Here is a 19091-nt window from a genome sequence, read left to right as displayed (position 1 = left end):
TATATTTTTGTTTTATTTTTCTTGAACATTTCCCAATTACATTTTAATCTAGTTCTGGGCTCCTGAGTTTTGCAGCTGCTAGTCTGACACCTGGCTGTAAATGAATTACCAGGATTTTAATTGAGTGGTAAATATAGATTACATGAACCTGAAAGGAGGAGAGATTCCTCAATGGTGGAGATATGGGGAGAGCCTGGAAGTGGCATGGGGAGCAAGGAGTATTCTAACTCCCCTGCCTCAACCAATGAGTCAAGGGGAATGAGTGAAAATGCATCCAGTACTGGAAAGAGCGTCCAGGGAGGCTGTAAACAAGAAAGCCAGGTCTTGGTGACTACTAAAAAATGGAAGGAGAGGAAGAGTTAAAGATTTAGGATGAAGGAAAGTTTGTTGTCTATGAAAAAAGCATTCCAGAGGGCACAATGCATGAAACGGGTAGCATCTGGTTGAGATTTTGAGTGGAAGGGTTGAGGGGGAAGGAAATAATGAATTGGTCCATAAGATCCCAAAGTAGGTGATAGCACCTCCTGGTAGAACAATCCAGGGGGGTGGTAGTAGCCTGGGGTGCAATTGGAGAGCAACTGAATAAACTGAATAAATAATAAATTGAATAAATTGAATAAATAAAGGGGCAGTGGACGCATAAGGAAAGAAGAAAAGAAAATTCTGAAAAACCATGTTCCTACATATTTCATCTGTTGTGTGATGGAGTTAAAAGTCATAGTGATTACATTATTTTCCAAATAAATACACAAAATGCAAGTTATAACCAATCAGTAGTCAAGTCTGCCAACAGGTCTTAACAAGCAAGTATTGGCAAGTGAGCATGTCGTGCATTGTCAGGAAATCCAGCATGCAATGGCAGAAATATGTGTGTGTAATGACTTGTCTACAATATGATACTATACAGTTACATGCATGATCAAAATTTCAATGCAGAAAAAAACCCACAAATTTACATAAATTATTAAATTTAAGATATGTAATATTTTATATTTTTTTTAAATGATACACATTTCAAAAAAACCATCAAAGGGTTAAAGAAAGTAGATTTTCAGGGAGGCTCTGAGTAATCTGTAGGCCAAATAAGTTTGAGAACCTCTAAACTGGATGGTAGGGGATGAGGAATGAGGTTTGGATGATGACCTACAGGGGTTCAGAATCAATGGGATGTACAGGGCATGACCAGGTGTGGTTATATTCATCAATGAGTAGAAGATACCACTCAATGGCATCTTTGTGTTGCCATCTCTATACTGTGAAGAGTGCAAGTGACTTCAGGGGAAAGCCCTCAGGCAGAGAGGGTCTAGAATCTTGCTGGCATTTAGTTAAATGGGAATTACAGACCCCTTGCATGCTACTTATTCTGCTGTAAATGGTGCTTCATCCTCTGGGGAAAAAAACCCTCCTGTTGTGATATTCCTATGCTGTCTACTACGTTGTCAATATAGTACATGCCAAGAGGAGGCTGGAGATAAGAAAGGAGACAAGTGCAGCACAAGATGGAAGAAACCCAGTCAGATGGGAGGCCCCATTTCACTTCTCTTCCCTCCAGAGGCTGGAGGTGAGGTAGCAGGAAATAGAAAGCCTGAGGTCAGAGGGAAGGCTGCTTCTCTTCCAGGGAGGGCTTCCACATTACAGAAGGAAAGAGATCAGGGCACAACAGGAGATGGAAGCTGCCTTGTTCTGGGGCGTACAGAAGTTGTTTAATTGTATCGACTGGTCCCAGCAGCATTCCCTCAAGGGATGCACACGGCAGGAGATGGAAGGCCCAGAGGCAGAGGAAGGTTTTGTCCCTCTTTTCCCCTGAAGCTGGAGATCAGATGAGTATGACCATAAAGTGGAAGTCTAGAGAGTCATGGTGGCATAGATGAAAGTTGGTTTGGCCCCTCGTTGCCTTCTCTTAGGAAACATGTGCAGCAGGAGACAGAAGGTGGGTCAGTAGAAAGTCTTAATGCTCAACAAATGTTAAATAAATCTAGTACTTGAAATCCTGAAATACTTCCAGAAATCAAAACTGCATCAGTCTGGGTATTCCCTCCACGTGTAGCATGAAACCCTCCACAGGTGAGTGAACAGTTTCATGACTGCAGAAGCCAAAAACTTCATTACCTGATGTCCAACCCTCTGATGATGAGGTAAGCTAAGTAAAAGGTTCAATTTGGTATCTTAGATTTTCAATTCAATCACTTCAGAAATAGTTAGAAAGCACTTACTACATGAAAGGAATTGATGGAAATATCTTAACTCTGTAAATAAAAGCTTGCAAAATTCTCTATAACTCACATTTACCACAGCAAGCATCATTGGCTTATCAGAAACTGATATATAGACGTCATCTAAAAAACCAAATAGATTCTTTCCATCCCAGGGTTTTTAAGAAGTTTCTTTCCAAATTAGTGATTTTTCAACTTTTATTTCATTTGCAAACAGGAGATATTTGTCCACATATGGGGAAAAAAAATCACAAACCCTCCCTTTGCAATAGTCCCAAGCAGTCTACTAGGTTGTCAATACATTACATGCCAAGTGCTAGTCCTTAGGGCCCAGCCTTTCTTCATGTACTCACCCATCTGAGAGCCACTGGTAAGCGGGGCTCCTAGGCTCTGCTGACTGTGAATACACTTCCACCTTGTCAGCTACCATGAAAGCAGAGTAAAAGCCCACTCCAAACTGCCCAATGATCTTGCTGCTTGCCTCACTCTGGTTTTGCAGGGCGTCCAGAAATGCCTGTGGTGAAAAGGGGGAAGAAGAGTGGTTAGAGTTTACCATGCTGGGGTACCTACTATTCTTCTACAGGGAGGTAACTGGCAGATATGTTTACTGTACAACCTTCCCAAAAGACCCCCAAGCTTGACCCAAATGAGTCCCTAATGGGGACATGACTCATCTGGGTCAAGGTGGTCCTCATCAATAATCCTCGATGATGTCCATTAAGCCTCTCTGGGCAGCGAACAAAGCTTTGCTGGGAACTTCAGTATGTGGGTTACGGTTATTTTCCTGCTGGTATCATTTGACACCTATGTCTCTGCCCTAAAAGACTGGGGAAACACATCTCTACTATCCAGGGGAGAATAGAACCAGGGATAATACATCATTCCTTGAAAGAAGGTGTTTAAAGCTGTAAATGATGACAAAAGGAAGGCAATGAGGGAAGAGGGAAATTTTAACCTGTGTCAAGAAGTTCAAAGATAGCATAACCTAACAATCAACCAACAAGAATTAATCATGCACCAGCTATGTGCCAGGCCCTATGCTAGGCCTGGAGAAACAAAAGCAAAAATGGAACAGTTCCTGCTCTGCAGCAGCTAACATTCAACTAGAAGAGATATGTACATAAACAGATATGTACAAAATAAACACAAGGTAAATGAATTGATGGAAGAGGACACAGGAAACTTAGGGGAAGGGGAAACACAAAGAAAGATGGAAAAAGGCCCACAGACCATTTAGAGCTATGTAATACATAGTGGACTCTTCCTGTAGATGGGAGAAGCCAAACTATCTCTGGAGGAAGGACTACCTTATGTTGCAAGGAATAATGATTTAGATTTACAGGTGACATCAAACGAAAAGTCATCCAACAGTGGTCAGAGAGTGAAAGAGAAGCGATTGCTAATGACTCCCTGTTGAAAAGTGTAGACTACTATTAGTTAATCTGACATATAAACCAGAGGTCTACTGTCTTCCTGGAACTTGTATCCAGGTTGAGAGCCCCCAGAAAATTATCAAACCTGATGACTATTACCCATTTCTGGAGCTTAATATAGGGATAAATGATAACAGCAGAAGAAACCTAGAAAGCACTTCAAAAAATTTTTTTTCAACATTTTTATTTAAAGTTTTGAGTTCCAAATTCTCTCTCTCCCTCCCCCTTCCCTGAGGCAGTAAGCAATCAGTTACAGGTTATACCTGTGCAATTATTTCCGTATTAGTCATTTTGTATAAGAAAACTTGAATAAAAGAAAAAAATGAAAGAAAGAAAATGAAAAATAGCATGCTTCAGTCAGTATTAAATCAATATCAGTTCTTTCCCTGGAGGCAGACAGTATGTTTCATCATTACTCCTGTGGGACTGTCTTGGATCTCTGTATTGCTGAGAATAGCTAAGTCATTCACAGTTCTTCATTGAACAATACTGCTATTACTGGGTACAATGTTCTCCTGGTTCTGTTCACTTCACTATGCATCAGTTCATGTAAGTTTTTCCAGGTTTTTCTGAAATCATCCTGCTTATCACTTTTTATAGCACAGAATATTCCATTATAATCATATACCACAGCTTGTCTAGTCATTCCCCAACTGATGGGCATCCCTTTGACTTCCAACCTAGGAAGAACTTCTAAGGATTACAAAGACCTGGGTAAAAATTGGAGATTCTGGGGGACAGAGGTGAAGTGAACAACTAGCTAAGAAGTTAGTGTCTAAGAAAAAGATCTGTGTGTCGACACCATTGGACAAATATAGTAATGATGGGTTTTTGGCAAGGGATGGAAAGCTTTCCTTTGTTTAAAAAAAAAATTGGATACAATTTTGTAAATCCAAAAAGGAAGCTAAAGGAAAAAATCTTTCCACATAGCTCTGATGGGCCTGGCACGACAGAGGTACTACGTACAACAACAGAGGAAGAATAGCAGAAGACAGGATCAGTAATTCATCAGAGACCACATTCAACAAGAGCCAGCAATAAAAACCCATAGACCTGGGATGTATATATGTACAAAGTACAAGTAATACACAAGTGAACTAGGGATTTTAATGCAAAGAAGTTTCAGTTAAATAAAATTTTTTAATCAGTTAAATAAAAATTTTAAAAAACTTTACAAAAACAAGTAGAGACAGACATAGCTAGACAAGTTTTTTGCAAAAACTATCTGGAGGTTTTAGTGGACTATCGGCTTAATATAAATCAACTGTTGCAGGTATAACAGTGAAAAAGCTAATGCTATCCTAAGCTGCAATAAGGAAGGCACAGTGTCTATAATAAAAGAGGTAAATATTTTTGCCAGATCCAGTCTGGGGCATCACATTTCAGAAAAGACAAAGATAACCTAGAGTAAGCCAAAAAAGTATGCTGAAGACAGTGCAAAGGCTGGAGAAGATGACATATGTGATTTGGCTGAAGACTAGGGATGCTTAGCCTAGAGAAGATTTAGGAAAGAGATGATGGCTGTCTTCAAGTATCTGGAGGGCTGTCATGAAGGAATTAATTAGACCTGTTCTGCTTGGTCCCAGAGAACAGAACTAGGAGAAATAAATAGAAGTGACAAAGTCACATATTCTGCTTATTATAAGGAAAAATTTTAATGGTTAAGTTACACAGAAGTGGAATGGACTGCTCAAGAGGTAGTACACTCCTCTTCACCGTATGCTAAGCACATACAAGTTGATTTGGATGGCTTCTGAGATCCAATCGATCTCTTAAGAGCCTCCGTGATTTTGTGGAGTAACTAAACACTCTCAGAAATAAGTAGTCTGCCTTCAACATGCATTGTTTTTCCCTTTATATTACCCTTATTTGCTCCTTACTATCCCTCCTTCTACCTTCAGACTAGTGCATTGTCCTTCTTACGGCTTTTCCATTTGCATCCTGCTGTCCTCGGTTTACTTATTTATCTTGATGAGAAATAAGTTCTTCAGAGAGTTCCTCTGAGGAACCCAGGCACTTTGATTTCATATTTGGTCCACTGCTCTGTCTTACCCACATATCTAACTAGTTGCTAAACTCTACCTATGTATGTAATACTCCTTGTATCTATTTTTTCCTTTCTAAATTCACTTTGCCATTACCTTATTTAGGTCATCTGTAATTTCTAAACTGGATAATAGCCTATTAACTTGTTTTCCTGTGTCCATCAGCCTGTCCTTTTTCCAATCTATCCTTCACACTGTTGTCTTGTATATCTATCCTAATGTACCATTCAGATAATATTAAAATCTTAAAATCTTTCAGCAGGTTCCTGTTACCCACTGAATAAAATATAAACATGACATCCTTCCATTCAAGGTCTTCCATAATCTAGCACCAATCTACCTTTCTAGTCTTATTTCACAATACTTGATGTATCCCATGTTCCAGTCAAATTTGATTATTCTCTGCTCCTCATTCTTGTCTTGATTTTTGACAATCTGCTTAAGCAGGCTGTCATCCCTGGAATGAACTTTCTATCTCCTTTCCAAAACCCTATCTATGCCCATCTTCGTCTACTGAACTCTCTCTTACTTAAAGGCTCAACTATGGTACTAGTCTCTCCACAAAGTCTGAAAATAATCTCACTCTTCAAATTTCTCAGAGTACTCTTCTATCTGGACCAGTAATTTATTTACATACTCTACATCAATCCCTTTTCATCCCAACTCGCCAAATAGACAGGAAATTTTCTGAAGATGGAAATATTTTATTTCATCACTGTAACCCTGTTGCCTAACACAGTGACCATTATATTACAAACACTTAACATATGTTGTATTGAATCCCTAAAGTTCTAAATCTACCCCCAAAAAGAATGATAAAAAGTTGCCCCCTACCAAACAGCAAAATTATTAAAAAGTCATTAGAGTATTTAGCACCCTCCCCACTATCTTTTGTTTAAAAAACAAACAAAACCCCTTTTATTTTAGTTTTTTATTAGATTCTATATTCTTCAGAGACAGACATATATTTCAAGTCTACAACAACAGAAAGAAAAAAATGAAAATAACAGTGGGACTAAATAATATAGCTTTTAAACCTAGACGCATCTCTTAAAGCACATTTCTACAGTTAGTTTCAAAGTCAAAACTGGTCCGAGAGGTCACAATAATTGGTTTGCCTCCTTGAGATAGTTTTAATGATGGCAAGGAGATCAATCTACAATTGTCAAGAAAATACCTAGGAACCAAACACTCTGGCCCAAACATACGCTATGTGATAGAAACTTGGAAACTTCAAAAATAGTAGTGTTAGGAAAAAGATTTATATGAAACTTCACAATGAATATACTACTTAAATGGCAACTTGTCAGGCACAGTCCAAAGGAGACTAAGGTTTGCTTCCAAAGAGGCTTATTTTAGAGGTAATTGCTCTAAAAAGAAAGGGCCCTTGGTTGCTGAGAGCCAAAAACTCTTACAAATAATTAAAGAACAGGCAATGAGGAATTTACTTACCTTTGAGCCTGATCTAGCAATGGTTCCCAGGTTGGACACCAGCTCCTCTTGTGTCATGCCAATGCCAGTGTCCTGAAGAAAAAAGTCAAGTAATATTAATACCACTAAAAGACAATTTGCTTGAATTAATTGAACTATTTATTTTTATGAATGTCCTACAGTAAATAGGCACAGTGATTCAGAACATCCATGGCAATAAAAAAAAGCAGCAGAGTGATATGATAACATGGGGAAAGTGATTCTATTGTAGTTTAGTGCAGAGTACTAGGCAGGCAGCCAGGAATTCTGAATTCTAGTTCCAGTTCTTTCATTAACTTAAGCAAATCCCAGAATTCCAGAGTTGAAAAAGATCTCAGAAGACAAGGAATCCAACCTATATTTGACCAAGGATCCAACAACTAGTCATTTAACCTTTGACTGAAGATTTTTAGCAAGGAAAAAAATCCACCACCTCTGAGGCAGTCCAATCCACTTTTGGAGAGCTCTAGTTGTTAAAAAGATTTTCTTTACATTGAACTAAAGTCTGCTTCTCTATAACTTCTACCTCTTGCTCCTAGTTTTGCCTTCTGGGGCCAAATAAAACCAATTGCTTCTTCTCCTTTGTAGATCTGAGTCACTTAATCTGTAGAACAAGGTTAGACTAAATTACTTCCAAAATCACTTTCAGCTCTAACATCCTATGATTTCATGATTCTAATACTATCTATTCATTCATCATTAGAAGAAACAAGGACCAGAAAAAATAACTTTCTTCCTATGGAATAAAACAGGGAAAGGAGTAGCAGAAAGGAGGAGAACTGGACAGATGTCACTGACTGATTTTAAATGTCACTGGACTAAGAGAGGATGAACAGAATACTTCCAAAGGGTCTTTTTAAAAATTTGACCTCTGTAGTTTATTTTAGCAGCATCATCTACTCATTTGGATTTAGTATACTCTCTTTTTATTTAGTCAAACATCTTTGTCATCCTATATGGTACTATACTCTACCTAGTAATGGCAAAAAAAAAAAAAAAGAAAAAAAGAAAAAAAAAAGGACAAGAATGAAATGGCTATTATCGTATCAGTTTTCAGTCATTTTAGGTTTTACATTTTCCATCGTGGAAATGTGAATTCTTTTATTGGTTCTGTGCTGACCAATTACTCAAAAATTTTCTCTTATGATTGAAAAGTTTGCTGATCTTTGCTTCACACCACCCTTTAGAGTTGGGGGAAAGTTAAGATAGGTTTGTTCCCAAAGGCCCGAGTATGGCCTTTCAGGTTAGTCCCAGTCTTTTTTTTTTTTTTTTTTTTTTTGCTAAGGCAATTGGGTTGACTTGCCCAGAGTCACACACCTGGTGAGTGTTAAGTGTCTGAGGCCGAATTTGAACTCAGGTGCTCCTAACTCCCGGGCTGGTGCTCTATCCACTGTGCCACCTAGCTGCCCATAGTCCCAGTCTTAATATGCACTACTATTTAGGAACTATCCAAGGAACAAACAGGTCTAAAGAGCCACAGAACCTGTCAGCAGCCTAGAAAGGCATGAACATTTTGGCTATACCCCTAATCTGGCAATGCATCCTGAGGTAAATATGTCACGATGTTTGGCGCAGTTTTAAGATGTGGGATCAGGGGTGGGAGACAGTATTCAGAGTTTTTATGGTTTGAAATATGATGCAGTTACATCTTTCAAATGATAACTTAATATTTATAAATGGTGTAAAGTGCAGATGTGCTTCTGAAATGTTGATAAATTATTAAAACACTACAATTTTCTGTAGATTACTGTTTAACTACTCTATTATCACCATCTAAACTTTGCTCCTTGAAGTTAAAGCATTTTTGAGGATGTTTTAGTTATTGTTCTATAATAATAAGAGTTATTGCTGTATAATAATTTAGAATCATTGTAGGAATGTGCATCTGAATATATCATCACATTTCAACAGAATCCTGAGATTGAGAACAAGGACAACAGATACCTTACATTTCATCTTATGAAAATCAGGCTGTTCTTCATTATATACAAAGTACATGAGGGTATATTATCTCACTTGCAGAATAAATCCATACTCTTACAGACAGGTACTTTAAAATTATTTACCAGCTTTGGGTGTACTTCACTGCTTTATAAGTGCAAATCTTTTGATAATGCCTAAGTTTTTGTTTTGTTTTTTTGTTTTGTTTTTTTTACACTGAAGAGAATGGTTTAGTGAAAAGAACACCAGATATAGAGCTAGAAGGTTTGGGTAAGAGCTGTGACAGTGGGCAAATCCTCAAAAAATTTTTGGGCCTCAGCTTTCTCATTTGTAAGATAGAGATAATCAGACACACTACCTACCTAATAGGATTGTAGTTAAATTGACAGTTTACATGATGTAAAACAACATATATAAATGGATGCTACTATTATTACACAAAAATTGGAATTTATAAAACAGGTATTCTCAAATTCCTCAAGCATCCTTCATTTTACAAAAGATTTCTTTACAAGTTCTTTTAAATAGTGAGTTTCCCGAGTACATTCTCTAGCCACATTCATGGAATCCACCTGAAATCTTAATTTTCAATTGAGAAACTGTAGCAGAATACTGGAAGGTCCACAAAGGTATTTATTGAGGGTAAAGGAACAGTATAATACAGTGTAAAGAATGAAGGAATAGAACTTGAAAGATCTGAGTTCAAGTCTTAAGCTATTAACATTAGCTTGCTACGTGACCGTGAATAAACCACTTACCTTTGCTGGACTTTGGATTCCTCATTTGTAAAATGAACCAGGTGATTTCTAATTTCCTTCTAGTTCTAACATATTATGACTTTATCAATGTTTTCAAAAGTTAGAAACACAACTATAAGTGCTATTATGTCATATTTATGTTAAAAATGACAACAGTTGTCAGGACAGACATTTATTGGATGAAAGGTGACAACCAGAGATTACCATTATCAAATAGTTATCTCCTCCCTGACTTTAGTGCCTAATGTCAATTTGTCCTTCTTTGGATTTGGAATCCATTGGGAAAAAGATACATGAAAACATAACTATTTAAGGAATATACTAAAATCACATATATGTTTTTGGTATTCAAAATTCCATTACTATGTGGGAAAAGGAGAGGTACAACCCAGTTAGAAGTAGCATTTCTAACAAATCAATTTGACTATTACTCTGGACACCAAATCCCTATTACTTTGCTCCAAAAGTCACATAGCCAGTTAATGTTAACATATGTGTATGAAACAGGAACAATGAGAATGAAAACAAACCTAACCACCATCTCTGGCCATAATACTAAATGGACCTGCAGACATCTATTGTGAGAGCCTCACTTTTTAACTTCAGTATATTTGGACCAACAGCTCCCATACTACTGAATAAAAAACAAGTGAAGTCAAGCATTTGTTGCCAAGAATTTAATAATTTATGAACAGGGAGACAAAAATCCTTTGAAATCAATACAAACTTTAAACCTTCGTTTGAAATTGTGCTCTTCTTTAAATGTATCCAACCCTACATGGCCGCATCACATTACAAAAACTACTGCACTTCCCATCTGAAGCTACCAGATGGCACTGTTCCTTACCATCAGTCATTTTTCTCAAGAAAAACCCCTAAAGAGCAAACCCCAAAAGGACGAGCTCCACAAAGGGTCAGGCACTATCTTCTACACAAGTGGACCCCCTGCACACAAGGAGGAAGCACGCCTGGCCAAGAAAATGCAGATGCATGATGGAAAATTAAGAGGGCAAAAAATATTAATGAACCACATAATATCTTCCTGACTAGAATGAACGTTTCCAGGTCCTTAAACTATATTTCTTTAAGAAAAGAGACCAGGTCTTGGATTTCCTTAACAGTTTCTTTAGTGCATTTACTATAGAATCTTCTGATACACTTATTAAGTAATACTTATGAGAATTTATGTGTAGGAAAAATAAATGATTTAGCATTTATTACTGGTTTATATTTGTAAATTATTTAGAGGAAACTAAAATTCACAGAGGGGAAATGATTTACCAAGATCCAACAGCTACAGAGTGAGGACTGAGTGGCTCTAGAATCCTATGCCACCCAGGACACAGCTCGAGCATGATGGCTCAGTAAGTGTTTGCTGAATTTCTGAAGAGGACGAAAAATCGAAGAATTTCCCTCAAAACTATCCAAAGGAGAAGAGGAATGACCCAAGGGGGGAAAAAATGATTCAATAATCACTCCCTGCTCTAGAGAAAACTTGAAATAGAAGAGTGTCAAAGATAAAGGCACCAAAGCAGAAAGTAAACTCAAGAATGAGTTCTGATGATACCTGTAGAAGGAACTGAGGAGTAGAGGAAGGAGCAGCAGCAGCTTGGATATCCTTGAGACATGGATAAACCTATTTTGGGTTTGGTTTTTTTTTAACTGGAATATACAGACAAATAATTACTTTTGTGGCGTAAAGGTCAGAATAAGTCTCTACCTCATAGATGTTGTATGAAAGCAGAAACACTATCAGACAAATACAGAAAAAAACTCCCAACTTGAAGATGAATTCCATTCAATCAGTACAAAAAAATTAATAAAAGTGTTTTGTGCATGAAAGTTGACTCAGGACAGAACCATATTCCCTCTATAAGCTATGCCTAACTTGTACCAAACTCACTAGAATAGGATTAAAATGATCTGGGATCAAGCCCTCCCTCTCCACTTACTAGTTATGTGCTCTTGGCAGAGTTCTTTCCTCCTTCGGTCCTCATCTATAGAATAGCAGAGTTAGAGATCTACAATAACTTTCAGTTCTAAAATTCTATGAATTCACTCTCCTTCACTTCCACATTCAATCAGTTGCCAAGTCTAGTTGTTTCTACCTCCATAACATTTCCAACATCTATTCAAAACTCTAAGTCTTTATCATTACTCCCTTGGACTACTCGAAGATTGAGAAGAAACATTTAGACAGGCAAACAGGGAACCTGTTGAAATCAGGCTAGGGTAAGCAATAGTGTGAAATGGAGGTTTCAAAAGGTCAGGAAAGCAGAGGGGCAGCTAGGTGGCGCAGTGGATAGAGCACGAGCGCTGGAGTCAGAAGCAGAAATGAGGACTGAGCAAAGGCCACTAGATTTGGCTATTAAAAGATTACAAGTAACCCTGGAGTAAACAGGTGAGTGATGAGGTTGTGGAAATGAGACTGAAAGGGAGTAAGAATGTAGTGGAGGTGAGAGAGTGGAAACAAGAACTGTAGCTTTTTCCAGAAGTTTAGCTGAGCATAGGAAGACAAATATAGAATAAGAGAGAACTGAAGAACCAAGTAGAGGTTTTTCCAAGATGACGTAGATCTGGGCATGTCTGTAACCAATAGAGAAGGAGACAGTGGATAAAGGAGACGGGATGATCAAAATGGCAAGCTATTGGAATGATCTCTTCTTCTGAGTCTGCGTCAAAAGGAGAGAGTGGGAGGATGACTTGAAGCATCAAGCTGAAGAGAAGAACGAGTTCATGAGAGATGGCCTCTAAGAAGTATGAACTAAGGTTTTCTGATGAGATGGAGAGGAGGTTGGCGTTGGCTTGAGGAACAGAAGGTAAGAACATACGCTGAGGGGAGCATGATAGAGTTAATCAGAGAAGAGCAAAAGGATTGGCATGCAAACAGGAAAGGACTAATTGAAATAAAAGTGTAAATTTATAATGAACTCGGTAAGCACAGTTGTGTGATAATCTATAGGTAACAGCAGAGAAGGTAGATGGAAATAATCTAGGATTAGTTTAGAAAGGTATAAATGGCAGTAAGACAAGAGGGCAAGAGACTCAAGGATAAAGAATACAGCAGAATTAAACTGGTTGATGACGGAGTCAAGATTGGGAAGGGAGGAAAACAGGTCAAAGCAAGAAAGATGACCTGAGAAAGTAGAAAGAAGTGGAAAGACTGGAGGCTGTGGGGAAGATAAAGTTGGAGAAATTGTGACATTCCACCACATCCCTAAGGAATGGCAGCTGTTTTTGTTCAGTTGTTTCAGTCATATCCAACTCTCCGTGACTATTTGGGGTTTTCTTGGCAAAGATACTGCAGTGGTTTGCTATTTCCTTCTCCAGCTCATTTTACAGATGAGGAAACTGAAGCCAACAGGGGTAAGTGACTTGCCCAGATTCAAAAAGCTAGTAAGTGTCTCAAGCTAGATTTGAACTCAGGTCTTCCTGACTCCAGGCCCAGTATTCTATCCACTGTAGCACCCAGATGCCTCTCCCTAAGGAGACAATGGTAGAAATGAGCTGTGCCAGGGAAAGGAGATATCCAAGAGGGTCATCAGCTCTACAGGCATCTCCGCTAACGAGTCCCACGTGAAGATTGACTCTTTCTCCAACATCCCCTATTGTGAACTTCCTATTCAAAGACACTCTAATATAATGTTTTGTTAACCAAATGTTTTTAGTAAACTGAATTCTGTCTTAAACAACAAGAGAGGGGTAATCCCTAGAGATAAGTCATCAATGTAAAATTTAGATAGAGATCCCACCCCATGCCTAAATACTATTAATTTTCCTAACTGGGAGATTCAAAGTGACTATGACTGAACTCTTAACTTTTTGTCTAAAATAAACTCCCTAAGGAGAAAGAAGATGGATTTTACAAGCCATTATATGTCCCTCTAAGCTTAAAAAGAATTAATATTGTAGCTGGGTGTTATAAATTGAAGGCAGAGAGCAGACTTGAAAGGGATGAGAAACAGGGTGACATGGGACTAAGGGGTATAATCAGATAGAGAAATTTCAGAGTTATAGAGAGTAGAAGTTAGATCAGTTGTAATGAGATCAAGTCTATCCCTGCTATTGATAATGTTGGCATTAGGTTTCAGATACTACTTATCGTATTAAAGATTCATTAATTCCTATGTTTTCTAGTATTTTTTTAACAGAAATATGTATTCTATCTCATCAAGTTTTGTCTGCAACTAAATAATCACACTATTCTGTTATTCTTGTTATTCATGTAGTCTGCTGTGCTGATAGTTTTCCTGATATTGAACCAACCCTAAATTTCTAACATAAATTCAACCTGGTCATAATGTATAATCTTTTTTAGTGCTGCATTTGATTACACTGAAGAGAAATTATGAAAATAAGAGGAAAGAAAGGGGGCCTAGCAATTCCAGTTCTCAAACTATATTACAAAGCATTAATCATAAAAACAACTTGGTATCAGTTAAGAAATAGAAAAGTCAATCAGTGAACAGATTTGGTTCGTAACATACAGAAGCCTAGTGTTTGATTACATAAAAACTCAAGTTACTGAGGTAAGAAGTCACTATTAAACAAAAACTGCTAAAAACTGGCAGTGTTGCAAAATTAGGTATAGATCAACAACTCCGAAAGTATTCTAAGATTAGCTCCAAATACATGCATGACTTAGACAGAGAGAGTGACATCATAAACAAACTAGAGGAACAAGGATGAAAGTACCTTTCAGATTTACAGTTATGGAAATAGTTCATGACCAAACAAGGGATATAGGGGATCACAAAAGATAAAATGGACAATTTTAATTACATAAAACTTAAAAGTTTTTTTTGCACAAACAAAACCAGAACAGTCAAAATTATAAGGGAAATGGGTAACTAGGGGGAAAAAATCTTTGCAGTGAGTTTGTCTGATAAGGATCTTATCAAAATATGTATGGAACTGATTCAAATTTATAAAAATAAGAACTATTCCCCAATTGATAGTCAAACAATATGAGCAGGAAGTTTCCAAAGAAAGAAATTCAATCTATCAATAGCCATATAAAAATGCTCCTAATTACTAACAATTAGAGAAATGAGAAATGAAAAGTAAAACAACCATGAAGTTCCACCTCAAAGACTGGCAAAGATGACAAAAAAAAAAAAACAAACCTAAAAAACCAGAAAATGGCAAGGACAGGCAGGGTTGTGGAAAAACAGGCACATGGATGCACTGTTTGTGGAGATATGAACTGGTCCAGCTATTCTGGAAAGCCCACCCCCAAAGTGTGAATACACTTCAACGTGGCAATACTACTATTAGATCTTTACCCAGAGATCAAAAAAAGACAAAAAAGACTCATATGTACAAAAATACTTGTTGTAGTGGCAAAGAATCACGTGTACAAAAATGTCTTGTAGGGGTAAACAACTGGAAACTAAGGCGGTACCCATCAATTAGGGAATGGCCGAATAAATTATGGCATATGAATGTAATACTTCTAATGGGACAATTTCAGAGAAACCTGAGAATATAAGTATGAACTGGTACAGAGTGAAGTAAAAACTAGAACAATTTATATATTAAAAACACTGTAAAGAGAAACACTTAAGAACTCTGATCAATGCAATAACCAACCATGATTCTAGTAGACTGATAAGGCATGCTACCTACCCTTGGTTATTGGTACTCAGGATTTAAGACACATATATTTTTTGTCATGGCCAATGCGACAATTTGTTTTGCTTGACTACGTATATTCATTGTAAGAGTTCTGTTTGCTTTTTTTTTTCCTTTTCTTTGGGAGGGGGGAAAAGTGGGAAGGAGAGAAAATAAGATTTTTATGGAAAAAAATTAATTTAATTTTTAAAAATAAAGACATCAGAACTCTGATCAATGCAGTGACCAATACTGACTCCAGAGTACTACTGGTAAAACACGTGTTATTAGTCCTGTTGGTTTGTTTTGCTTAATTATACTTGTTTGCCACTGGGAAGCATTCTAATTGGGATGGGGAGGAAAGATCATTAGGAATTAACAGTGAGAAGTTAAGACAAAGTCATCAATATGTCTGGTTAAAGTGGAAACATGAAAAGTCCCAGTCAGCCGAGGTGTCCCTAAAAAACACTGCAGCTAGGGCAGCTAGGTGGCGCAGTGGATAGAGCATCGGCCCTGAAATCAGGAGGACCTGAGTTCAAATTTGACCTCAGACTAAACACTTGACACTTACTAGCTGTGTGACCCTAGTCAAGTCACTTAACCCCAACTGCCTAAAAACAAAACAAAAACAAAAACAAAAACAAAAAAACACTGCAGCAAAAACATAAAAGGGCACTAGAGTAAAAAGTGACCAAAAAAAAACCAAAGAGAACTACCATTAAGATTTCCCATTCAGTCCAGAACTGCACAAGACAGCCAAAAGCCTTCTAGAGCTTTAAGCAGTACTGCAATGGAAGGAGAGTGTAAAGCCAGTCCAATGAAGAGTCTCAGGGAATTAGCAATGTTTGTAGTTTCTAGTTCCCAGACTTTATCCTGGGAAGCAATTCTTGCAGAGATGAAGCCTAGCAATTGTTCCTGCAGGAGCTGCTGCCACAGCTACTAAAGACCCAGAAAAGAAAGTTCTTGCCACTAAAGTCCTCAGCACTGTTGAATGATTTATTAAAATAAGAAACTGATATGATTTTATCAGTGTAGCTAATAGTAAAGAAGAAGCATTAACATCTGTTTTGTCATTACACCTAAGGACCATAGGACTTTTCCACCTGACTTGCAACTGAGAACTTCAAGTTGTATACCTGTATGTCATCTCCCCACATTACATGATCCCCTTGAGAACAGGAATTTCTCTTACTTTTCATTTATATTCCCAGTACTTTGCACAGAGTAAGCACTTAATAGATCCTTCATTCACTCATTCATTCACTGAATCACTGGTAAAAAGAGACTGTACCTTATAGCATCTCCAACATGACCTGTCAGAGCTAAGATAGAGACTAGACAACTGGCAGGCCACTGTTGCAGGGAGACAAGGCCAGAAAGTGTATTCAAGCCTTGTGCTCTCCCAAAATTCTTGAGTCAGACCCTTCTGTGAGCCTCAGTTTGAAGGTGTCTGCCCACCCAAGAAGAGAATGCACAGTGACTAGGCAGGTATATCAAGGGGCCTTCCAAGAAATTTTAGACCAGTATAGTAGTCCACACGTGGCTGGGAGGCTGTCAAGACCAAAGAAGAGGATGGAATTTGTGGCTGAAATTGTCCAAGAAGTTAGAGACAGGACAGAGGTTTGGACCTTGTACTTACCTTGGACCAACAACATGACGAGGAAGTAGAAGTCAGAGACTACAAAACAGGGCAAAGCCTGGTTCCAGCCACCTTATCTAGGTAAGACTTAGAACATAGCAACCAGAGTCAAGAGGAAAGGATCTAGAAGGGACTGACTTTGGCATAAAATTGCAATCTAAGAACTATGACAGAGAGAAGAGTAAACAAGAAAACTCTTAATACAATGAAGAAATACTATGAGATAAAAGAAGCCCAAGGAATGGAAATATATGCAGTGGGAATAAGTAACTTATGATGAGTGACTCCATTTTATTTTTAAGTCTCTATTCTGTGATTAAGTATTTGTTATGTTACCTATTTTCTGCAATAAGCACTTGAGTGGTAGTTTCAAAATTAAGCTAGACATATGGGTCTGGTCTTCAGCCAGAACCACAAAAATCTCCCAGAGTCCCAGATATCAGTCAGCTCCCAGTTCATGATTAGTACAGACATATTGCTTTCCACATTTGGAAATTTGAATATCTGTGTTCACTCAAGAAGCAGTGCTGATTCTTCTAGGGCTGTATCCCAAAGAGATCATACAAATGGGAAAAGGACCCACATGTGCAAAAATATTTATAGCAGCTCCTTCTGTGGTGACAAAGAATTGGAAATTGAGAGGATGCCCATCAACTGGGGAATGGCTGAACAAGTTATGGTATATAGATATAATGGAATACTATTGTGTTATAAGAAATGATGAACAGGCTGACTTCAGAAAAACCTGGAAAGACTTAGATGGTCTGATGCTGAGTGAAGTGAGCAGAACCAGGAGAATGTTGTACATAGTAACAGCCACGTTGTGCGATGACTAATATTGATAGGCTTAACCCTTCTCAGCAATATAAGGATCTAAGATATCTTCAAAGGCCTCATGATGGAAAATGCTATCCACATCCAAAGAAAGAACTATGGAGTTTGAATGCAGATGAAAGCATACTGTTTGCTATTTTTTCCCTTTGGTTGTGTTTTGTTTCCTTTTTCTGATGGTTCCTCCTATTGGTTCTAATTCTTACTTACAATATCACTAATGTGAAAATATGTTTAATAGGAACGTATATGTATATCCTATATCAGATTGCACGCTATCTTGGGGAGGGAGGTGGGAAGGGAAGGGGAGAAAAATTTAAAACTCAAAAGCTTATGGAAATGATTGCTGATAAAGCAAAATAAATTAATTTAAAAAAAATCCAAACTTAAAAAAAAAAAGCAGTGCTGATTGACAGGCCTTGTCATCTCAGAGACACATGGATAGCCTCTAGCTGGGCAGAGAAGACCTTGCTATGAGCACCCAGTAGAAGACACTTCCTGAGACCTTTAGGAAACAGGCTGGTAGTTTGTTCTGAGAGAGGATGACACAATGTTTAATTGTATTCACTGATGGTGTCTTATTAGTGTACCATCTGCCCTAATAAACATATGTAACAGTAAGTCAGTTTTAAATGGGCATCACATATTAGAGCATATTAAAAACCTGCTTTTCAGTTTCTGTACAAACATTAGGAAACATTTCTCTAGCCTAAAAACCCTTTCTAAGTTCATCTCCTCAGGTGAGTTAGGACAAGGAAAGGGAAGGAAACAAGCATTTATACAGCAGCTACTATGTGCCAGGTACTGTACTAAGTGGTTTTAGAAATATTATCTTATTTGTCTCTTTCAACAACCCTGTGTGGAAACTGAGGGGAAAAGAGGTTAAGTGACTTGCTCAGGAAGTGTCACACAGCTAGTAAGCGTCTGAGGCCAGATTGGAACTCTGGTTTTCCTAATTCCAGGCCCAGTGTTTTTTTACTGTGCCAGCAGCTGCCTTGCAGAACAAGAAAAAATAAAAAGGTCTTTATTAAGGAAATTGAGTAAGAATGGAAACCAAACTTTAAACAGAGTACAGCTTATCCTGGTTAAGATTCTGGCCTTCCTCATTCCCTGAAGCAATTTAGGATATGGATTACCTAGAAGAAGAG

General features: G+C 37.8%; 1 protein-coding gene across 1 annotated transcript in view; it reads right to left on the bottom strand.

Moving 5' to 3' along the window:
* Positions 1-19091, bottom strand: part of TRAP1 (TNF receptor associated protein 1) — an 81266-nt gene that overhangs the window by 30418 nt on the left and 31757 nt on the right. Inside the window, exons 5-6 of the mRNA XM_027859691.1 lie at positions 7144-7215; positions 2567-2727 (exon numbers count right to left, since the gene is read on the bottom strand). Coding sequence (XP_027715492.1) covers positions 2567-2727; positions 7144-7215 — 233 coding nt within the window. The remainder of the gene's footprint in view (positions 1-2566; positions 2728-7143; positions 7216-19091) is intronic.

This window comes from Vombatus ursinus, unplaced genomic scaffold (assembly GCF_900497805.2).
Source record: "Vombatus ursinus unplaced genomic scaffold, bare-nosed wombat genome assembly UNPS02014171.1, whole genome shotgun sequence".
In the NCBI taxonomy this organism is placed as follows: Eukaryota; Metazoa; Chordata; class Mammalia; order Diprotodontia; family Vombatidae; genus Vombatus; species Vombatus ursinus.
This window is presented reverse-complemented; position numbering and strand designations above follow the sequence as displayed.